We start from the raw sequence: 18,945 nt of genomic DNA on the forward strand, positions 1-18,945 counted from the left end.
AGAGCCCATCGAGCGGGCGATTTCCCGGGCCCTGCCCTCTCGGCCGCAGAAAGTTAAAGCGTGGCAGGGGCCGAGCCCGGGAAGCGGAGGAGGCGGGTCTCCATAGAAACCTCCACCTGTTTCCGGTTAGCCTGGGCGAGATTTTAGGGGCTGCTGCGGGGGCCAATCTCCGCCAGCTCGCCTTTTCCCGGCGGCCCCTGCGGGCGCGGTGGGTGTTGTACACAATCATCATGGCGGCGGCCGGGGCCCCGGATGGTGAGTGTGGCGGGGTGGAGGGCGCCGGGCTGGGCGCGGGTGAAGCGGTCGCTCCTCGGGGACGCGGCCCGGCCCGGGGACTGGTGGGGGGGAGAGCCCGGCCTCAGGAGCCAGGGTGCGGCGGCGCCCGCGTGGGTCCGGCCGCAGGCCCAGCCCGCGGCGAGCGCCCACCCCCTGCCCCCCTTGCAGGCATGGATGAGCCTGGCATGGACACGGAGGCCGAGACCGTGGCGGCCGAGGCGCCCCCCCGGCCCCTCAACTGCGTGGAGGCCGAAGCCGCGGCCGAGGACGCCTGTGCCGCGCGAGGCAGCCTGCAGCCGGCCCCGGCCCAGCCCCCCGGAGACCCCGCGGCGCAGGCCTCGGTCAGCAATGGCGAGGACGCGGGCGGCGGCGGCGCGGCGCGGGAGCTGGTGGACCTGAAGATCATCTGGAACAAGACGAAGCACGACGTGAAGTTCCCCCTGGACAGCACGGGCTCCGAGCTGAAACAGAAGATTCACTCGATTACAGGTAACCCCGCGCGGGGCACGGAGTCCCGCCGCCCTCCCCGCCTCGCCCCGGTTCCCGGTGCGCACGCCGCCTGGGCACCGCGCTGACCGCTCGCCCAGCAGCCGTGCTCACAGCGGCCCTGGGAGTGGGTTCCAGGATGCCCATTACGCAGATGGGCAAGACGAGGCCTGGCATTGCAGAGCACTAAGTGGCCGGCTGAGCTGGGATTGCAGCCCCGCCCGGAGTCCCAGGCCCAAGCCTGTAATTAGTGCTGCCAGGACACCTAATAAAAACCACCTGAGGCACTTGCAAGGTTTAGACTCCAGGCTGCTCCGCCTGAGATTTTGAGTCCGTGGGGCTGGAATGTGGCCTCGGATTTGTTTTTCGCGAATATCAGGTGATTCTCATAAGGGAAGTCTAGGAAACGCTGCTGGTGACCGGCCCGCTGGCCCCTTCCCAGGTGTTCCTGCTACTTAATTTCATCTCGTGGACAGCACTTGGCCACCTGAAATGATTCCCCCCCCCCTCTAGGCCAGCGGTTCTCAACCTGTGGGTCGCGACCTCTTTGGGGGTGGAACGACCCTTTCATAGGTGTCGCCTAAGACCATCAGAAAACACAGATATAATTACAGATTGTTTTTGTGATTAATCGCTATGCTTTAATTATGTTCACTTTGTAACAATGAAATTGGGGGTCACCACAACATGAGGAACTGTATTAAAGGGTCGCGGCATTAGGAAGGTTGAGAACCACTGGTCTAGGCTTTCTCCGTGTAGCTTGTAGGCTCCGTAAAAACAAGAACTTGGTCCTTACGGGTTTTTGTATCCCCAAGGCCTGTGGACTTTCACTTAATATTGGAGTGATTGGAAGATTGAGGGACAACTTGGAATGAATGACAGCTAATTTTTATCAAACGGTTACTGAATTTCCAGGAGCTGCACTAAATACTGTTTGTCCTGTCTTGGGGTCTTTAAGACAGTTCCACACAGAAGGAACGACTGTCCTCACTATTACAGAGTTTTGGGAACTGAGGCTGAGACAGGCGGTGAATTGCCCAAGTGTGCAAAAGTAGTAGGCGGTCGAGCAGCCCTCACTTTGGGATCTGTTGTCAAGTACTCTGGGCCAAGTAAGTTTTCCGATTTTCCTTTCACTGTCTGCCTCCTTTTCCCAAGGTCTCCCGCCAGCCATGCAGAAAGTCATGTATAAGGGACTCGTCCCCGAGGATAAGACGCTGAGGGAAATAAAGGTGACCAGCGGAGCCAAGATCATGGTGGTTGGTTCCACGATAAATGATGTTTTAGCAGTAAACACGCCCAAAGACTCTGCGCAGCAGGATGCCAAGGCCGAAGAGAACAAGAAGGAGCCGCTGTGCAGGCAGAAAGTGAGTCCGTCGTGTGACTGCTCGTCCTGGGAAGTGTGAGGCTTCTGGAGCCGCGGTTGGTTATATTCTCCCTAGAATAAGCTCCTTTTTGGACAGGGCCCATGATGGAAATTTATGGCAGCAGTTGGGTGCCGCTGGCTGTTGAGTGGAGGTGACAACTACCTGAGATTTGCAACTTTGTCTCATCTGGCGGGTCAGTGTGTCTCAAGTCTGTCTCCTTTAGGATAAGGCCTCTGTCGGGGCAGGCTTCAAATCGGATGTGGGTTTCTCCTGTTCAGTGCCAGAGCTGATTCCCCAGTCAGTGCAAGTGCTTACGTTTGCCTTTGGTGTGTGGCTTCCCACAAGTCAACAAGCCCATTTCTGGAAAGACATGAGCATCAGTAGCTTTCAGAGGTTCCTCTAAAACTGACACCCCGGGATGCCGAGTGAAGCACTAGGAGGAGAACTATGCTGATTTCCCCTGCTGGTCCCTGAAATAGGGGCCAGGTTTTTCCTCTTCTGTGGCTCATTTTGGAGGTCAGTGTATTGCAGTGTCAAAGGATGCTAGTGGAAGAACCATCACTTGTGATCTTGTCACCCAGCAAGCCCGCTCTCGGGAGTGTTCTGGGAAAATAGGCGTTCTCATCCTAACCTGTGTCCTGGGGGAGCGTCCAGCTGGCGAACACTGGCTTTAGTGACCAGGCACCAAGGCACAGGACCAACAGTGGGAAGGACAGTTTTCTGTCACAGTCCATATTCCCTTGTGTGTGTGTTTCCAAACCCCCAAAACCTGCTTTTGTAAATGTGGCAGCAAAACCTGACCAGGATTAACGTGAATAGTCATGTTTTATCATAAAAATGTTAGTGTGGCTGGTGGCAGTGTGCGGCCCCAAACCCTGTGGAGGATATATAACGTATTTTAAAAATATTACAGTGTACAGCCATACCACCCTGAACATGCCCGATCTCGTCTGATCTCGGAAGCTAAGCAGGGTCAGGCCTGGTTAGTACTTGGATGGGAGACCACCTGGGAATACCGGGTGCTGTAGGCTTTAAAAAAAAAAACCACACACAAAAACACCCTAAAACCTTTGGCCTTCATAAAAGCTCAAAACATCTGTTTATGGGGTTTAAAATAAGGAGTTATACACCTATGTTACCATCTAAAAGGTGTTTATTTGGACACTTCCACCCCCAATTGTGGGGTCAAAATGTCTTATAACCAGTTGAGTTTATTTCCGTATTCCCGTCTTGCTCTACCACATGTGTGAGACGTCAGATATGAAAATGCAGATGTGAGAGCATTCCCACTGGCCACACATGGGAGCATACATGTCTCTTGAATACAGGTTTTGAGTTACAAATGATCGCTTAACAGGCTTAGAATTGTTCCACAGTGCAGGGAAAATTCTTCCAAAGGTACTTGTGAGAGATGAGTCAAATTCAGATTGTAATCCATGCTGCAGTGTTTAACGCCAGTTATGAGGCATAACACCGCCTAATGCCAGGACCCCATCTTTGTGACTTTATCAGTGGCTCAGAAATCTGGGACTGTTGTATAGGGGATCCTTTGTTAGCAGTCTGGCAGTGGTGGGTCTATTCCCATTGGAGGGTTTCTGCCATGCCAGTGAGCCTTATGGCCACCCGGTGCTTAAATTAGGTTAATTTTTTACCCTCTGCCCACTCATTGCCCTGTAGTTCTAGCTTTGCTAAACAGTGTCTGTGTCTATACAGCCACAAATGGGAGGGAAATCAGGTTCAGGCACGTGGGCCGGTCGGGAGCTGTTTCAGGGGAGCCTTGTTAGAACCCATAAGGATCTGCCTCAAACTGGGGTGGGCTGGGTTGGAGACTTGCTAATAGAGTCAGGCTCTCGAGTAATCAGCATTCGTCTTGGGAAATTCGGTTCTTCAGGCTTTGTGTCTAGCTGGGGTTGAGGGTGGGCAGCGGGAAGACCTCTGCAGCCGACAAGTCCCCGTTTATGGTGGCAGTGCCCCTTCAGGCAGTTGAGCTACATCCCAGCATCGGGCCAGGTGTCTTTGGGAGTGTAAGTTGGCAGAATTGCTGCCAGTTTGAACCTGTCAGGAGAGCAACACCCCTGTGGCTCTTAGCTTGGTATTGAATCCTTTCAGTGGGGACTGTGGGAGGAAATAGGTTTTCTTTGAACTGGTCTGTAAGGTCCTGCTTTCTAGAACTTTGATGTTAAGTGTGGCAGCCAGGTGTGATTGATTAAAAGTCAGTAAAATTGGGGGTGCATTTCCTCAGTCCTAGCCCCATTTCGAGCGCTTAGTCGCCACGCTTCCAGCCACAAGTGTTTGCTGCCCGGGCTGCTCTGTCGTGTCGGAGGCCCTGTCTGTAGGCAGTACAAGCTTTTGAACAGAACATTAGGCTTTCTTCGTCCTGCTTCTCAGAGGTGGGAATGTAACGAAATGCAGTCTACTTTCATTTAATGAGCTCTTTTGACTTGCGTTGCAGCAACACAGGAAAGTGTTGGATAAAGGGAAACCTGAAGACGTGATGCCATCTGTGAAGGGGGCCCAGGTAAGCCATGCTCTGTCGTGCGCACTCTCAAAACCAGGCCCGTTGGGCTGCCGGCTCGTCCCGTCTGTTCTCCTGTATTTGTCCTCCTTTGATGGTGGTCCCTCCCTCTCACCACAGGAGCGCCTGCCCACAGTCCCCTTGTCTGGCATGTACAATAAATCCGGAGGAAAAGTGAGACTCACCTTTAAGCTAGAACAAGACCAGCTGTGGATTGGCACTAAAGGTACGTGGCCACTCCCGCGCTGGCTGGCTGGTTGCCTCTGGCTTCCGGACGCACTTCCTCCCAAGTGCCGGTCTGCTCCTCATTCTCAAGTCTCTGCACTGTGCTGTGCGTGTTCCTGGCTTTGATTTTGCTTTAGATGCTTCTCTTTGGACCCTTTGCCCCCTCATTTTTAGTCTGATCTGAAGACCGATCCATCCAACATTGGCTGTCCAGAGGTCCCAGATGTGTGGCCTGAGGGCCAGGTCTGGCCCTTAGATGAGGGTTTTGTTTGTTTACACACAATCTGTAAAAAAAACTGGAGATTTCACTTGATCCGATTTTTGGCTTCATTTGAAAAAAATCACCAGGGTTAGCCAGTCTGGACTTGGATTCTCACGGATAACCGGCAGCTGGACTGAGTAGTAGTTTCACGTGGCCTGCTACAGTTCTCACTCTCCCATCTAACCTGCCTGTGGCCAGCATCCTTCGTTTATGTCACCCGCCTGGCCCCTGTACATCAGTTTTCTTAGTGCTGGGGACCAGCCCTCGCGCCCTGGCTGCCCTCTGCCTGCCCCACCGACCCCTGTGCACGGTGGGCCAGGCTTGCTGTTTGCTGGGAGGTAACTCTGACTGCTCTCTCTCTCTTCCCCCGAAGGATCAAAGTCTTGTCAGCAGCGCTCCAAAGTCATCTGTCTCTTTGCCACTCCACTGTGCTGCTTAAGACTCCTTGCATCTCTAAACTTGGTCTTTGAAAGGAGTTAACCTGTTTCCTGCCCATCTCTGATTTCTTCTGCCCAGCCCACCTTCAGGACTGTTTTTTTTTCCCCCCTCACTGGTTTTTGTGCTCATAAACCTTTGGCTCTTTAAAGCCAACTTCAAATGCTTAACCATAGTGTTCAGTGTTCTCAAGAATGGGACCCCTTTAAATTTTTAAAAAATATATTTTATTGATTTTTTTACAGAGAGGAAGGGAGAGGGATAGTTAGAAACATTGATGAGAGAGAAACATCGATTCAGCTGCCTCCTGCACGCCCCCCACTGGGGATGTGCCCGCAACCAAGGTACATGCCCTTGACCGGAATCGAACCCGGGACCCTTCAGTCCGCAGGCTGCCACTCCATCCACTGAGCCAAACCGGTTAGGGCCCCTTTAAATTTTTGATTTAGTTTCCTGCCCTGCTTACCTTGTCATACCCTATGTGTCCAGCACCGCTTGCTGAATGTTCCCATGCGCTCCGCACAGCTCCGTGCCTTTGTTCATGCTCTGTCCTTCCCTGCAAGCCTTCTTCCCAACCTTGTGAGTCATAAACTCTTCCAAGGCCCTACTTAAATGTCCTCCTATGAAGCCCTCCTGACACCCACCCCCCAAATAGAGCACTCATTTATGTCCCCAGAGCACTCATTACTCTCCGACTTGTCTGTCCCCTGTTAGATTCCGGAGGGGACCGAGCATGCCTAAGTCACCTGTTTCTGCCAGCACTGTAGATGGTCAGTGTTCGAGGTAAACGCTAAAGAGAAGTCCAGGGGGCCCTATCCTCTGAGGCTGATGAGTTTCAGGGACAGGCCATTAGATGATTCTGCTTCAGATGGGACCAAAATTTCATGGAAAATAATCAGGGCTGGGGTGATGGGGAGTGAGATTTTTATCATCCAAAATATGAAAGTAAGTTTCTTGTTTTCACCCCTATCCTGGTTCTTAAAGTGAACAAAGAATGACATGCCAAAAGCGCTTGACTTTTCTAACAATTGTTTGGTAACCTGCCATGTCCTTTCTTTCACATTTGATTCTAACTGCATGATCAGAGCAAGTTTTGCAAACTGTTGAAGGGCTCCCGCATTCTTCAGGGGCTTTGGGCCCTTTAATAGGTCACTGTCTTCTGCAGAGCCGGTCCCGTCACCCCTGTTGTTTCTTCAGTTGTGAGCTGCCCGCCTGTCAGCTCCTCACTTCTCCGCGCTCGCAGGTGGTTTGGCGTAGCCCTCCATCGGTGCGCGGTGCGCGAAAGCCCTGCCTCTTCCACTTGGGCAGCCTAAGGGGAGGCAGTGGCTGAGGCCGCCCAGGAAAGACCCGTGGCCCAGCGGGTAGGTGCAGCCAGGCTGGCCCCTGAGGGAGTACTTGTGCGACAGGAAGGTGTGCAGGGGCTGCCGAGGACCCCCCACTTCCGCTTGTGGGAGCGGCCACCCTCGGGCGCGAAGGAGAGCTCCACAGGACCTGTGGGTGGCAGAGCTGTTGAGCCTCCTGGTCGCCAGCCTTGCTAAGGGGCGTGGCCATGAATTCATGTCCTGGGGTCAGCCACTGCCCGGGTTCTCATTCCCTCCCAGAGCCCTGCCTCCTGGCACCCGCCCTCTCACGCGCCCATGAGTGCCGTGCCCTGGGTGTCGCCCACACCCTCAGAGGACAGCGTGTTCTGGGAGTGGGTCCCCAGCACTGGCTTCATCTTCCTGTTGGCCTCCTTCTCCAGGGGACGCTCACGGGCTCCTCATTGTGGCGTGAACTCTGGCTGTGGGAGGCAGGACTCAGCCTCTGGCTAGTGCAGCGAGAACAGGCAGGGAATGAGAAAGGGGAGCACAGGTGAGGCCGTGGGGAGCCTGTGCCCTGTTGGTAGGGCAGTCGCACCTGGAAGCCAGCTGATGGTCACTTGGAAGTGTGGGCCCAGGATTCTTACATCTGCATTTTCAAAAGAAGCCAGAAATCCATATTTTCCTGTGAAAACTGCTGACGTTTCAAGGTGGTTGGTGTTTTAAGAAGATTCTATCTTGCCCTAACCGGTTTGGCTCAGTAGATAGAGTGTTGGCCCGTGAACCCAGAGACCCGGATTCGATTCTGATCAAGAGCATGTACCTGGGTTGCAGGCTCCTCCCCAGCCTGGGCCCTGGTCAGGGCTCGTGTAGGAGGCAACCAATCGATGTGTTTCTCTCACATCAATACTTCTCTCTGTCTTTCCCTCTCTCTTCCACTTTCTCTAAAAAATCAGTGGAGAAATATCCTTGGGTGAAGATTAAAAAATAAATAAAAATAAAGAAGTTTCTATCTTAAAGACACCAGCTGGTCAGGTCCTGGCTGGGGGCACTGTTTTAGAGCCGCTAAAAGTCATAGCCTGCGTGACCCTCCAGGTCTTTTCTCCCCGCCCCCAATTTTCACAGGCCGAGGCCCACAGGACAGAAACAAAATGTCTCAATTCATCCCCTCGACTAGAACCCGGCCTCGAAGTTCCTGCTGTCTTGTCAGTTACCTGTTTTCAGATTTCACCTTTTCCAGATTTTTGTCTACCAAGGCTTTAGTGTGGTTTAATTTTGACTTAACTGCTGAGAGCTTCTCCAGTCCCTGCGGTGTTTGCTGCTTCCGGGGTGGTTTCCTGTCGGCAGACGCCCCCACCTCTCCTGCCACCCCCCTCCTGCTGCACTTGCTCTTTCCAGCAGTCTCCCCTCCCCCCTTCCTCGCGCTGCCTCTTTCACACCTGCTGCCCTTAAACTTGCTGCAGACTGTCTTCTGATCCGTGTGCTCTTGATTATTGATCATAGAGGTAATAAATGTTCTAAGAGGACTTCCATGTGTGTGTATACGGGGGTGTGCAGGCCAGGGGAGGGGCTGGGGGGGCAAGTGAGCAGGGTCTTGGGCCAGAGCCTGGTGGTTCACAGCCAGCAGTCTCCCTTCCTATCTGTGGGAACCCCGGGGCACGCTGGTGCCTCTGTTCTTGGCTCTTGAATGTCTGAGGCACCAAAGCCCTGAGCCAGTGCTGGGCGTGGGCAGTAAGGGTACAGTGGGATTTCTTGGGTGTTATTCATTGTTAAGAGTTTTAAAAAGAACACCAGGAAAGAGATACTCTGCTGTGGCATTGCCACATCCTGGTCCCCGTTCGCTCCTAAGAAGTCCCAGCTCCCACGCAGGGCTCTCGGGCCATTGTCAGAAGGGCTGGTTCCTTACCCCTGGAGGGCAGGGATGTGCGCCTCCAGGAGGCTCCAGAGCCACCGCCCTGATGAGGGACTGCTGCGTCCCAGGAGTAGAACAGGAGGGCCTGTGAATAACGGCTGTCATTCCTCTCAACTCAGAGCGGACCGAGAAGCTACCCATGGGCTCCATTAAAAACGTGGTCAGCGAACCCATCGAGGGGCACGAGGACTACCACATGATGGTAAGTAGCCCGCGCTGCTCCAGCAGGGGCTGCGTGACCGAGGAGACACTCCAGGAGACGCCCGTCTAAGGCCCCGGGCTTTCTTCTAGAACTCGCCCTTGACTTAGTCCTAGTTCTCTCGACTCCCGTCCCCCCCACCCCCGTTTTTCCAGCAGTTTAAGGGGGTATGTGGGTGTCTTTGCCTCCCTTTTACTATAATGCTTTGTCCTTAGGCCAGGAAAATAACTGTAATGAGGAGGGCTTGTGGGCTTTCATCTAACTTTTTTCTTGTGCATAGAATTAAACCTCCCCCTAGTCCTGGTGTTTGGACCCCCGGCCTCCTCCCTCTGGGGCGGTGTCGCCCTTCCCCAGCTGCAGCGGTCACATGGCAAGGGGACCCTGCGGGGAGATGGATCTGTGGACACTGTTCTCGGGGAGGTCTGCTCTAACCGGCAGACTGTGCTCTCCCGAGACAGGATGTGTGCAGGCACTGCCCTGTCTGTGCAGAGCGGAGAGCGCTCAGTGAGCGGAGCAGCTCAGGCACGTCCTCATACTTCCCAGCGCTGTCTGGAGGGGCCACTTTAAAAACGCTGGGACAGGGACCTGCCCTGAGCAGTGACAGGGTGAGGGCGGCCGCCTGCCTTTGTCAGAAGAGGCAGTTTTCAGTGTCCGACCAGCAGGGATGTAGCTGGGTTGGCCTGTCCCATGGAGAAGGAACAGTAGTGTGCTGACCATGGGTGTGGCACAACGTCCACAGCAGAGGGAGGTGTTGGGAGGTCCCAGCAGAAGGGGAGCTAGCATCCTGGCAGTGCATCCTGGCAGTGCTCTGTAAACAGATGGCAGACCCGGGCTCTGGGAGGGTCTGCCAGCCCTGCCCCTCTCCTGTCCTGTCGGTGTCTGTCAGCCTCTGGCTACGAGCTCCTGGGTGCCCCTCTGAGAGGTGACCACATCATGGGCCTTGTGGCAGCCCGCCACCTGGTCTCTGGAGTCTTTAAAGGTCTGCACGTGGATTGTTTGCTTACTCAGTTATTTTTTTGCTTTAAAAGTTGGGTTTTATTTTATTATCTTTTATTTACTTTTAAATATTTTTATTAATTTCAGAGAGGGAGAGGGAGAGAGAGATAGAAACATCAGTGATGAGATTCATTGATCAGCTGCCTCCCGTACACCCTGCACTGAGGATCAAGCCTGCAACCTGGGCATATGCCCTGACCGGGAATTGAACCATGACCTCCTGGTTCATAGGTTGATGCTCAACCACTGAGCCACGCCGGCTGGGCTCAAATTGGATTTTGGTATTTTCATCCGGCTCCTGCACTGCCCTCTGAAGCGTGTGCCTTCCCAGTTTGGCCCTGTAGTGTGTGCAGTCCTGGTGATTGGCAGCCTGGTGAGAGGGTTTTACACAAGTTGAGGGGCCAGCTCCTAAGTGATTGGTGTGGCTGGGCAATGCCTTAGATTTCATTGAAATGCTCATGTTTTCCAGTCATTTCTGGCAGCAGTGGCTCTGACGCCCCTCCCTACGCACCATTACTCAGCACCTTCCCTCTGTCCCGATGGAAGGATTTGTTTCCCTCTCTGCAGGCGCCATATCACTAGCTTAACATGCCAGCGTTCACGTTAGAAGGGGGTGGCTGTGCTTTGTTGTTTTTAGAGAAATCTTAAAAAATACAGGAAAGGACAGACGATTAAGCAAACCCATATACCCATCACCAAGAAGTGGCCATTGCAAATATTTTGTAACTTGTTTTGAATCATTTTCAAATAAAAGATAATTTACCAGCAGTGAGTTCGTCCCCATTGTCTCCCCTCTCCACTGCCCTCTTCACGAGCTCCCACTTGGCCTGCCCGCTCTGCTTCCATTTTCATGTATGTCCATGAACAGGCTTCAACACTGTGTTTGTGTTTTATCAGTTTTCCTAAGTCATATCGTGGTATGTGTCATTCTGCTGCTTGCTCTTCTGGTTCGACATTATGATCTGTCTGTATTTACCATAGATCCAGTTCATACCTTTAAAAGTGACCCAATATTCACATGACCAGGCCACATCACCTTAGTTGTGCATCCCTCACAGTGGACGGCAGGCTGTTTCCAAGTGCTCGTCTTGCTGGCAGTGCTGCTTCGAGCGCTCACCTGTTTGCTGTGCATGTGTGACTGCTTCTAGGGCAGTGGTTCCCAGGAGGGTCTGGATCAGCAGTGCCACTTACCTGGGAGCTCCTAGGAATTGCAGATGCTCAGGCCCCACCAGCCCTCCAAGTCCCAGACTAAGAGGGGAGCCACCGATCTGCTGTGACACGCCCTCCCTCCAGAGAGCTCTGATGTGCACCCGAGTTGGGGAACCACTGCTTTAGGGTTCGCTCTGCTTGCTTCCTGCTGCTGCTGCTCCTCTTTTGGACAAGACAAGAGAATGCTCCCCTCCCCACAGGACGTCTCCCCCTTCCCCGTTGATGAAGCCACCTCTCAGCCCTCCCCTGTGCGTGCTGTGCTGCCGCTCAGCCTCCCGACCTCTGAAGTGTCGCTTGGTTTTCCTTTTCCCTTCCAGGCGTTTCAGTTGGGCCCCACGGAAGCCTCTTACTACTGGGTGTACTGGGTTCCAACTCAATATGTGGATGCAATCAAAGACACTGTGCTGGGGAAGTGGCAGTATTTTTGAAAGCACTTTCACCTCTGGCCCAGGAGACTGACCCACAGTGAAGGACATTGCTGGGAGAGGCCTGCAGCACCCCCGGATTTCAGAGTTCTGGAACTTTGTTCACACACAATCTATACCCAATCTAAGGTGATGTGGTGACCGAAGCCAGAGGTGATGTTCTTTCACCCTTAGCTTACTCCTAACTTAAATCACCGGTTCCCTCTCTTGCAGTCAGCTTCATACCATTTTTAAAGTCAGTACAGTGGAAACCAATAAATCTGAACTCGGAAAGTGTTGTGTGGAATACTCTTAAGTGTATTTGAGAGTAGATCTGCCAAGGTTTTGTTTAGAAAGGAATGGTCAAAAGCTTTCTGCTTTTTTTAAAAAGTGATTTCAACAAATATTTTCATAAACCTTTGGTTGCAAACATTTGGACTGTGTTTTGATGAGTTGGGGTGTTTTATTTCTTTTTCATAAAAATTTTTATGCAAAGTGGGAGGGTTGGTAAGCCATATTTTTCTGTCCATTGACTCAGACTTAATTCTTTCCCTTTGTATTTTCTCACTTCCTAGATAGGAGTTTTTGTTTTGAAAACCCAAAGATGTCAGTTCCTCCTTTTGTACCTCATCTCTGCTTCCTGTCCTGCCTTCCTCCCGCTGTGCTGCTGCTCTCGAATGCCCGTGGGAGGGGGCGCAGCAGGTCTCGGCCAGGAGCTCTCCGCGTGCTGGTGTCTGGTGAGCAGCAGAGTATCTCAGACTCTTGTCTAAACACCTTGGCCTTGGGGCACCCATCTCTGGGGCGGTCATTGCCTCCTTGATGGTGGCCTGCAGCCCTCACTGATTGGTTCTGACGCCCAGCCTGGCGTGAGTGTGCCTAGCTGTGCTGCTCCAAGATCCACAGTTCCCAGTGGGCACAGGCCTCTTCAGGCGGTGCCGTGGGAGACCGTGTGTGCATCTGTGTAGCCACAGGCCCACTTTGAAAGTTTCAAGAAGCAGCCCAGTGGTCATTTCAGTTGTGCTTCTCCATTTGTCCCTTCGCTCATGCGTTGTGTTCAAGTTCTGCCTCCCTCGTTCAAAGATGCGGCCTTTCTCAGCAAGAGGACATCTGACCTCGTGGGTTGGCGATGTGTTGCAACAGCAACTATGGGATAAATTGCTTTTGTGATGAGCTCGCCCTTGTCTGGTTTAGCCCCTACGTTCCTTGTCCATGTGAACCCTGGTGTCCCTTGTGGCTTGGTTGACCGAATGAGGAAAGGCTCCTGTGAGGGGCATCCCTGTGCTGTGCTGATCCCTGCCGCCCCGGCAGTCCTCCCCTCGCTGCTGCAGGGTCTCAGCAGGGCTTGGCCGGAGAGTTTCCAAACCTGCAGTCGATTCCAGGCTGTTCTCCTTGTTCTGTGAAATGTGTTAGCATGTGTGAGCCAGTGAACGGTGATCTTCTACACTCTTCCCTCCAAACTGTAGCTGAGGAATCCAGCCGGCAAAGACAGGCTCGTGCTTCTCATGGTGTAGTCCCTTCCCAGTTCGCATTCGGGGTAGAAGTACATCGGTGAAGGGTAGTGTCCCAGAAGCTGCCGTTCCATCCCTGGAAACAGGAGCAGTGACTGACTGCAGCCTCTGTCCTGCTGCCTGCACGCCTGCACGGCCCAGCACGTGGCAGGCGGCCTCGGCTCGGCTTGTTGGCCAGTGCCCCTGCCCTGGAGGCTTGTCGCGGCAGGGCCACACGCCTTCTCTCCTCTGGAAGCAGCGTCCTCCTCCCCAGACTGGCCTCACCCTGCTGCTCTCCAGGGCCTTCCCGCCAGGTCTGCATTTACCGTTTGCTTGGCTACGTGCCAGCTGCCCTCCCTTCGTCCCAGGGACAGCTTGTCCCATCTCTCCCTGCTCCCCATGAGCCAAACCGCTTTGCACTCAGGCTGGCGTCATTTCCAGACAGGACCGCAGCCTGCGTGAGCCTTTTTATGTTCAGTAAAATGGTGCTTTCCCCTTACTTTGAAATGCTGTATATTCACGATAATGTACTGACGTCTCTCGTCGGCGTGTTTGATGGGCTCACTGACTGCCGGAACAATCATGGAGATCTTGTGGGAAGCCCTTGGAGAGCAGAGGTGATGGGCCAGAACCCCTGGGGAGGTGTTGGATTTAGGTCCGAGTCTGGGTCCCAGCAGTCCTGCAGTCTTGCAGTCTCTGCATTTGTTTTCTTTGCCCAGCGTGTGCCGAGACGGAGTCTGTCCGCAAGCTGCCTGCTCTCCCCCCAGAGGCCTCACAGTGTTAGTGTTTTGTCAGGATGGTTTCTGTGCAGTTCTTCCCTGTCCGATAGACCAGCTCTTTCTCTGGGGTTCTGACTGCCCCTCACAGTGGCGCAAGGCGTGCGGGGGGACCGAGGAAGAGCTGGCTCCGAGAAGGGCTCCCGGTGCGGGAGCAGGCGGGCATGGCCTGTGGTCCATGCGGCGCGTCCCTCAGCCTCCCGGCTGCTCTCTCCTGGAATTCGTGCTGGACCTCCTCTCCTGCAGGTCCTGGCTCACTGGTGCCACGCCTTTCTTTCCCTCCCGGAGGCCACTTGGCAACCAATGACAGTAATGCCTGCTGGGGGCAGGCCGCTCAGTCAGCCTGAGCAGAGAACTAGACTTGTGAATCCTGAACTCTGATGTTAAGTTTTTGTGCTTTTGTGTGTGTGTATTTTAATTGCTGATGGGCCTTCTGCAAGTAGTAGTAGCGCTTCCTTAATGAGGCTGAACTGAGCTAGGGATGTCCTTTCCTATAACTCGTGGACGCAGGAGGCCAGCGAGGCCTCAGGAGTCTCCTTAGTTGCTGCTTTGCCTTCCCAGGGCCAGAGAGACGAACTGCCGCGTTGCCAGGGCTCTGGAAACGTGTCGTATTTTAGCCAGGAGGGGCTTGCTCTCCCCTTCCCTCAGTACCCACGTGCCTGGGAGAGCTCCCGGGCTCGCGCTCTGGCTCCCCCAGTCTTCGCCGGAGCAGGAAGGGACGGGATGGACCCTGTGCCACAGTCTCCTTGCCTCTGTTCTGCCTGTTGCCTTGGGAAAGGTTGGCCCTTTGTTTTAAGGCTTTGTGACAATGTCATCTCTACTTAGGATTGGCACCTGCTTCCTTCTTAGTAGGGCCCAGTGGCTTCTCTGAAGTTAACGGTGGTCAGGGCCTCCGGTGCAGAACATCTGGCCCATCTCCCTGCAGGCCGGGTGGCCTGCTGCTTTCCAAATGTCAAGAACCGCTTTCTTTTTTCTTAACGAGTTCTCCAGAATGAATTGACAGTATACGTAAGTACCATGTTTCTTGTGTCTGCTCTGGTCTGGTTTGTTTTTAATCCAATGCCTGTTTGGAAGGAGAGGAACGCATCTAGTCTGTTAGATTTGCGCTGCTGGATTTTTTAAAATGTGTAACCTTGACTAGCTGTCTTATTGTTTATCCTGTAAGATTAGCCGATCAATTAAAGTTTGATAATTAATTGCGTCTCCTTTTTCCTTCCACTTCTTCATGCGCCTAATCCATATGGGGATTGACCAGTATTTGGAACTGGGCCTGGAGCCTTTTTTTTTTTTTTTTAACCGGCTATGGTCAACCATTTTCCTGTCTTCTTTATTTGACTTTGAGTATATCCAAATTTGAGTATATCCAGCAAAAAACAGTTGATAAAGAGATTTGATTTGATGAACTTCTGTATGAGTCAAAGTCACTGCCAGGCCATGCTCCTGGTGGGACAACCCTCCTCCCGCTCCGGCCTCCAGGTGTTGGAGGCGATGCCCCCTCCCTGTCTGTACACCTGGCTTTGCCTCTGTGACTTCACCCAGCCAGGTGGCTTCGGAGGACATGGCTGGTGACACACTGAGGTGGAGCTCCAGTTCCCGCCACAGCCACAAAGACCCAGGAACAAACATGACACCAGCACCACTTCCACTGGACACTCGCCTTCCCTCTGCTTTGTAAATGTTCCCAGAGACTCTGGTCCCACGGCCCCTCCTGACTCTCACCGTTATTTCGGTACCTCATACCCCGAAGCAGTGCTGACGGGCCGTAGGGTCTGGCACTGCCACAGGCTGCTCTCGGCAGTGGGATCCTCCGGGTTTGATCCCAATTCTGAATGGTTGCTTCAGGCTCCTTCAGATGATAGGGAGGAGGAGGTAACCTGTCGCCTGAATAGCACACCACACCTGCAGCTTCACAGCTGACACCTTTCTCATCTGGGACCCACAAGCCAGACGCCATTAGGGCAAGTAGCAGTGACTTCTTCCTCCTGCGCCCAGAGGCCGTCAGGTCGGGGCAGCCGGTGCACATGCAAGTGGGGGTGCTTCTCCCCAGGAGCCCTGGCCTGCACCACGTGGCTGCGCTCGGCCAGGCTGACCTTCATAGTTATCAAGGCTGTTCTGTTCGAAGCCTTGCTAGCCTGTCTTACCCTCTTGATACAACCCTTCCTGCTATCCACCCATGCTGTACCTCCTGGTACAACCCTTCCTGCTGCCCACCCCAAGTTATATAACTCCTGGTACAACCCTTCCTGCTGCCCACCCCAAGTTATATAACTCCTGGTACAACCCTTCCTGCTGCCCACCCCATGTTATATAACTCCTGGTACAACCCTTCCTGCTGCCCACCCCATGTTATATAACTCCTGGTACAACCCTTCCTGCTGCCCACCCCAAGTTATATAACTCCTGGTACAACCCTTCCTGCTGCCCACCCCATGTTATATAACTCCTGGTACAACCCTTTCTGCTGCCCACCCCATGCTGTACCTCCTGGTACAACCCTTCCTGCTGCCCACCCCAAGTTATATAACTCCTGGTACAACCCTTCCTGCTGCCCACCCCAAGTTATATAACTCCTGGTACAACCCTTCCTGCTGCCCACCCCATGTTATATAACTCCTGGTACAACCCTTCCTGCTGCCCACCCCATGTTATATAACTCCTGGTACAACCCTTCCTGCTGCCCACCCCAAGTTATATAACTCCTGGTACAACCCTTCCTGCTGCCCACCCCATGTTATATAACTCCTGGTACAACCCTTTCTGCTGCCCACCCCATGCTGTACCTCCTGGTACAACCCTTCCTGCTGCCCACCCCAAGTTATATAACTCCTGGTACAACCCTTCCTGCTGTCCACCCCATGTTATATAACTCCTGGTACAACCCTTCCTGCTGCCCACCCCATGTTATATAACTCCTGGTACAACCCTTCCTGCTGCCCACCCCATGTTATATAATTCCTGGTACAACCCTTCCTGCTGTCCACCCCAAGTTATATAACTCCTGGTACAACCCTTTCTGCTGCCCACCCCATGCTGTACCTCCTGGTACAACCCTTCCTGCTGCCCACCCCAAGTTATATAACTCCTGGTACAACCCTTCCTGCTGTCCACCCCATGTTATATAACTCCTGGTACAACCCTTCCTGCTGTCCACCCCATGTTATATAACTCCTGGTACAACCCTTCCTGCTGCCCACCCCATGCTGTAGCTCCTGGTACAACCCTTCCTGCTGCCCACCCCATGCTGTAGCTCTTGGTACAACCCTTCCTGCTATCCACCCCATGTTATATAACTCCTGGGTGTTGTTTTTTTTTTAAATATAGTTTTATTGGTTTCAGAGAAGGGAGAGGGGGAGAGAGAGAGAAACATCAATGATGAGAGAATCATTGATAGGCTGCCTGCTGCATGGAGATCTAACCCACAATCCTGGCATGTGCCCTGACCAGGAATCGAACCTTGACCTCCTGGTTCATAGATAGATGCTCAACCACTGTGCCATGCCGGCCGGGCACTCCTGGTTTATAAGTTTTATGTTTTTATTGATTTTGAGAGAGAGGAAGTGAGAGGGACATAAACGTTGATGTGAGAGAAAAATCGATCGGCTGCCTCCTGCATGCCCTCTACTGGGGATTAAGCCCACAACCTGGGCAAGTGCCCTGACCGGGAATTAACTAGCAACCTTTCAGTGCATGGGACGACACTCAACTAATTAAGCCACACTGCCCAGGGCAAAATATGACTTTTATGTGTCATTTATTACACAATACATGGTATTTATAATTTACAAAATACTGAACAAAATAAGCTCTGTGCCTACCATGTCATAATCATTAACATTTCGGTGTGCTTTCCAGAAATGGGGTCATGCTGGTTCAAATCTGTCTGCACTTAACAGTCTTTCCACATGATCGCATAACTTCCTATGTAACCAGTCTCATCGCTGGAGTATCCAGTTGTATGGCATGTGTACTTTCCGTTGCATGTATCATGTTGAATTTCCTCCCTTATATGGACAGCTTTCAAACAAGTTGAAAGAATAGCATAGTGTACATGCACATACACGCCTAACTTATACATGCTTATAGCCATCACCCAGTCACTGGTTACCCTTTTGCTATTTTTTTTTTTTTCTGACCCATTTGAAAGCTAACTGCAGCCCTGATGCTACACCTCTAAGTACTCAGTGCGAACCTCATGAGAAGAGGTTAGTCTGACCACAATAGCACTGTGTTCCTAATGGGCTGTCTCATCCCCAGCACCCAGCCCCACACTCCCAAGTTGATGTCTCTGGTCTCCTTTTATAATAGTTATCTATCCTCCCCCATGACATTGATTTTATTTTATATTTTTATTGATTTTAGAAAGGAAGAGGGGGAGAGAAACATCAGTGATGAGAAAGAATCATTAATCAGCTGCCTCCTGCATGCCCCCTACTGGGGATTGAGCCTGCAGCCTGGGCATGTTCCCTTGACTGGAATTGAACCTGGGACCCTTGAGTCCACAGGCCAACACTCTCTCCACTGAGCCAAACCAGGTAGGGCTATTTTAGAGCCCTACCTTCTGGATGTTTCCTCATGATCAGATTCAGGTTCAACAATTCTAGCAATGTTTCTTCCTGCTCATGGGCCGTGCAGTGCTTGCACTGTTGGTGATCTGAATGTGACATGTCACATGGATGCTAAATGTCCCCCTCCCGGATGGTGAGCTCCCAGGAGTGGAGGCACACAGGACTCACCTGTGCGGGCTCAGCCCAGTGGCAGTGCTGCACGTGGTGGGCATGTGATGTTTGAGTGAGTGCTCTTGCACTGCAAGTCAGGCCGGAAATGGGCCTCACAGCCACTCTCACCGAGGGCACTAAGGCAGGCGTACAGGTGCTCGGGGCCATTAGAACTATGCACACCGTCCCATCTCTTCACGCTCACACTTTTGTTTGTAGGGTATATCAATTAGACATTGCTTCATGATAGCTCTGACTTAAACCAATGAACAGCCCTGGCCGGTTCGGCTCAGGCCTGTGAACTGAAGGGTCCCAGATTTTATTCCAGTCAAGGGCAAGTACCTCAGTTGCAGGCTCCTGGCCCTGGTGGGGTGCATGCAGGAGGG

General features: G+C 52.8%; 1 protein-coding gene and 1 non-coding gene across 5 annotated transcripts; both read left to right on the top strand.

Moving 5' to 3' along the window:
* The first annotated feature begins 87 nt into the window (after nt 1–87).
* On the top strand, nt 88–15,040 carry UBFD1 (ubiquitin family domain containing 1). 4 transcript variants are annotated; one of them, XM_059692083.1, is made up of 7 exons: nt 88–255; nt 445–765; nt 1,918–2,126; nt 4,579–4,644; nt 4,762–4,867; nt 8,893–8,975; nt 11,495–15,040. In XM_059692083.1, exons 1-7 carry the CDS (start codon nt 231–233, stop codon nt 11,603–11,605), a joined length of 921 nt encoding a protein of 306 aa, XP_059548066.1. In that variant the 5' UTR covers nt 88–230; the 3' UTR covers nt 11,606–15,040. The 4 variants fall into 4 exon arrangements, with proteins under 4 accessions (XP_059548066.1, XP_059548065.1, XP_059548068.1 ...); XM_059692082.1 differs by lacking the exon at nt 11,495–15,040 and adding an exon at nt 10,438–10,736; XM_059692085.1 differs by lacking the exon at nt 11,495–15,040 and adding an exon at nt 6,278–6,346 and having other exon boundaries at nt 8,893–8,971.
* LOC132233878 (5S ribosomal RNA) lies at nt 3,039–3,157 on the top strand. Its single transcript, XR_009452732.1, has one exon. It is a non-coding gene; the product is annotated as a 5S ribosomal RNA (ribosomal RNA).
* Nucleotides 15,041–18,945: the final 3,905 nt, after the last annotated feature.

The sequence above is a fragment of the Myotis daubentonii genome, chromosome 4, assembly GCF_963259705.1.
Source record: "Myotis daubentonii chromosome 4, mMyoDau2.1, whole genome shotgun sequence".
Lineage (NCBI taxonomy): Eukaryota > Metazoa > Chordata > Mammalia > Chiroptera > Vespertilionidae > Myotis > Myotis daubentonii.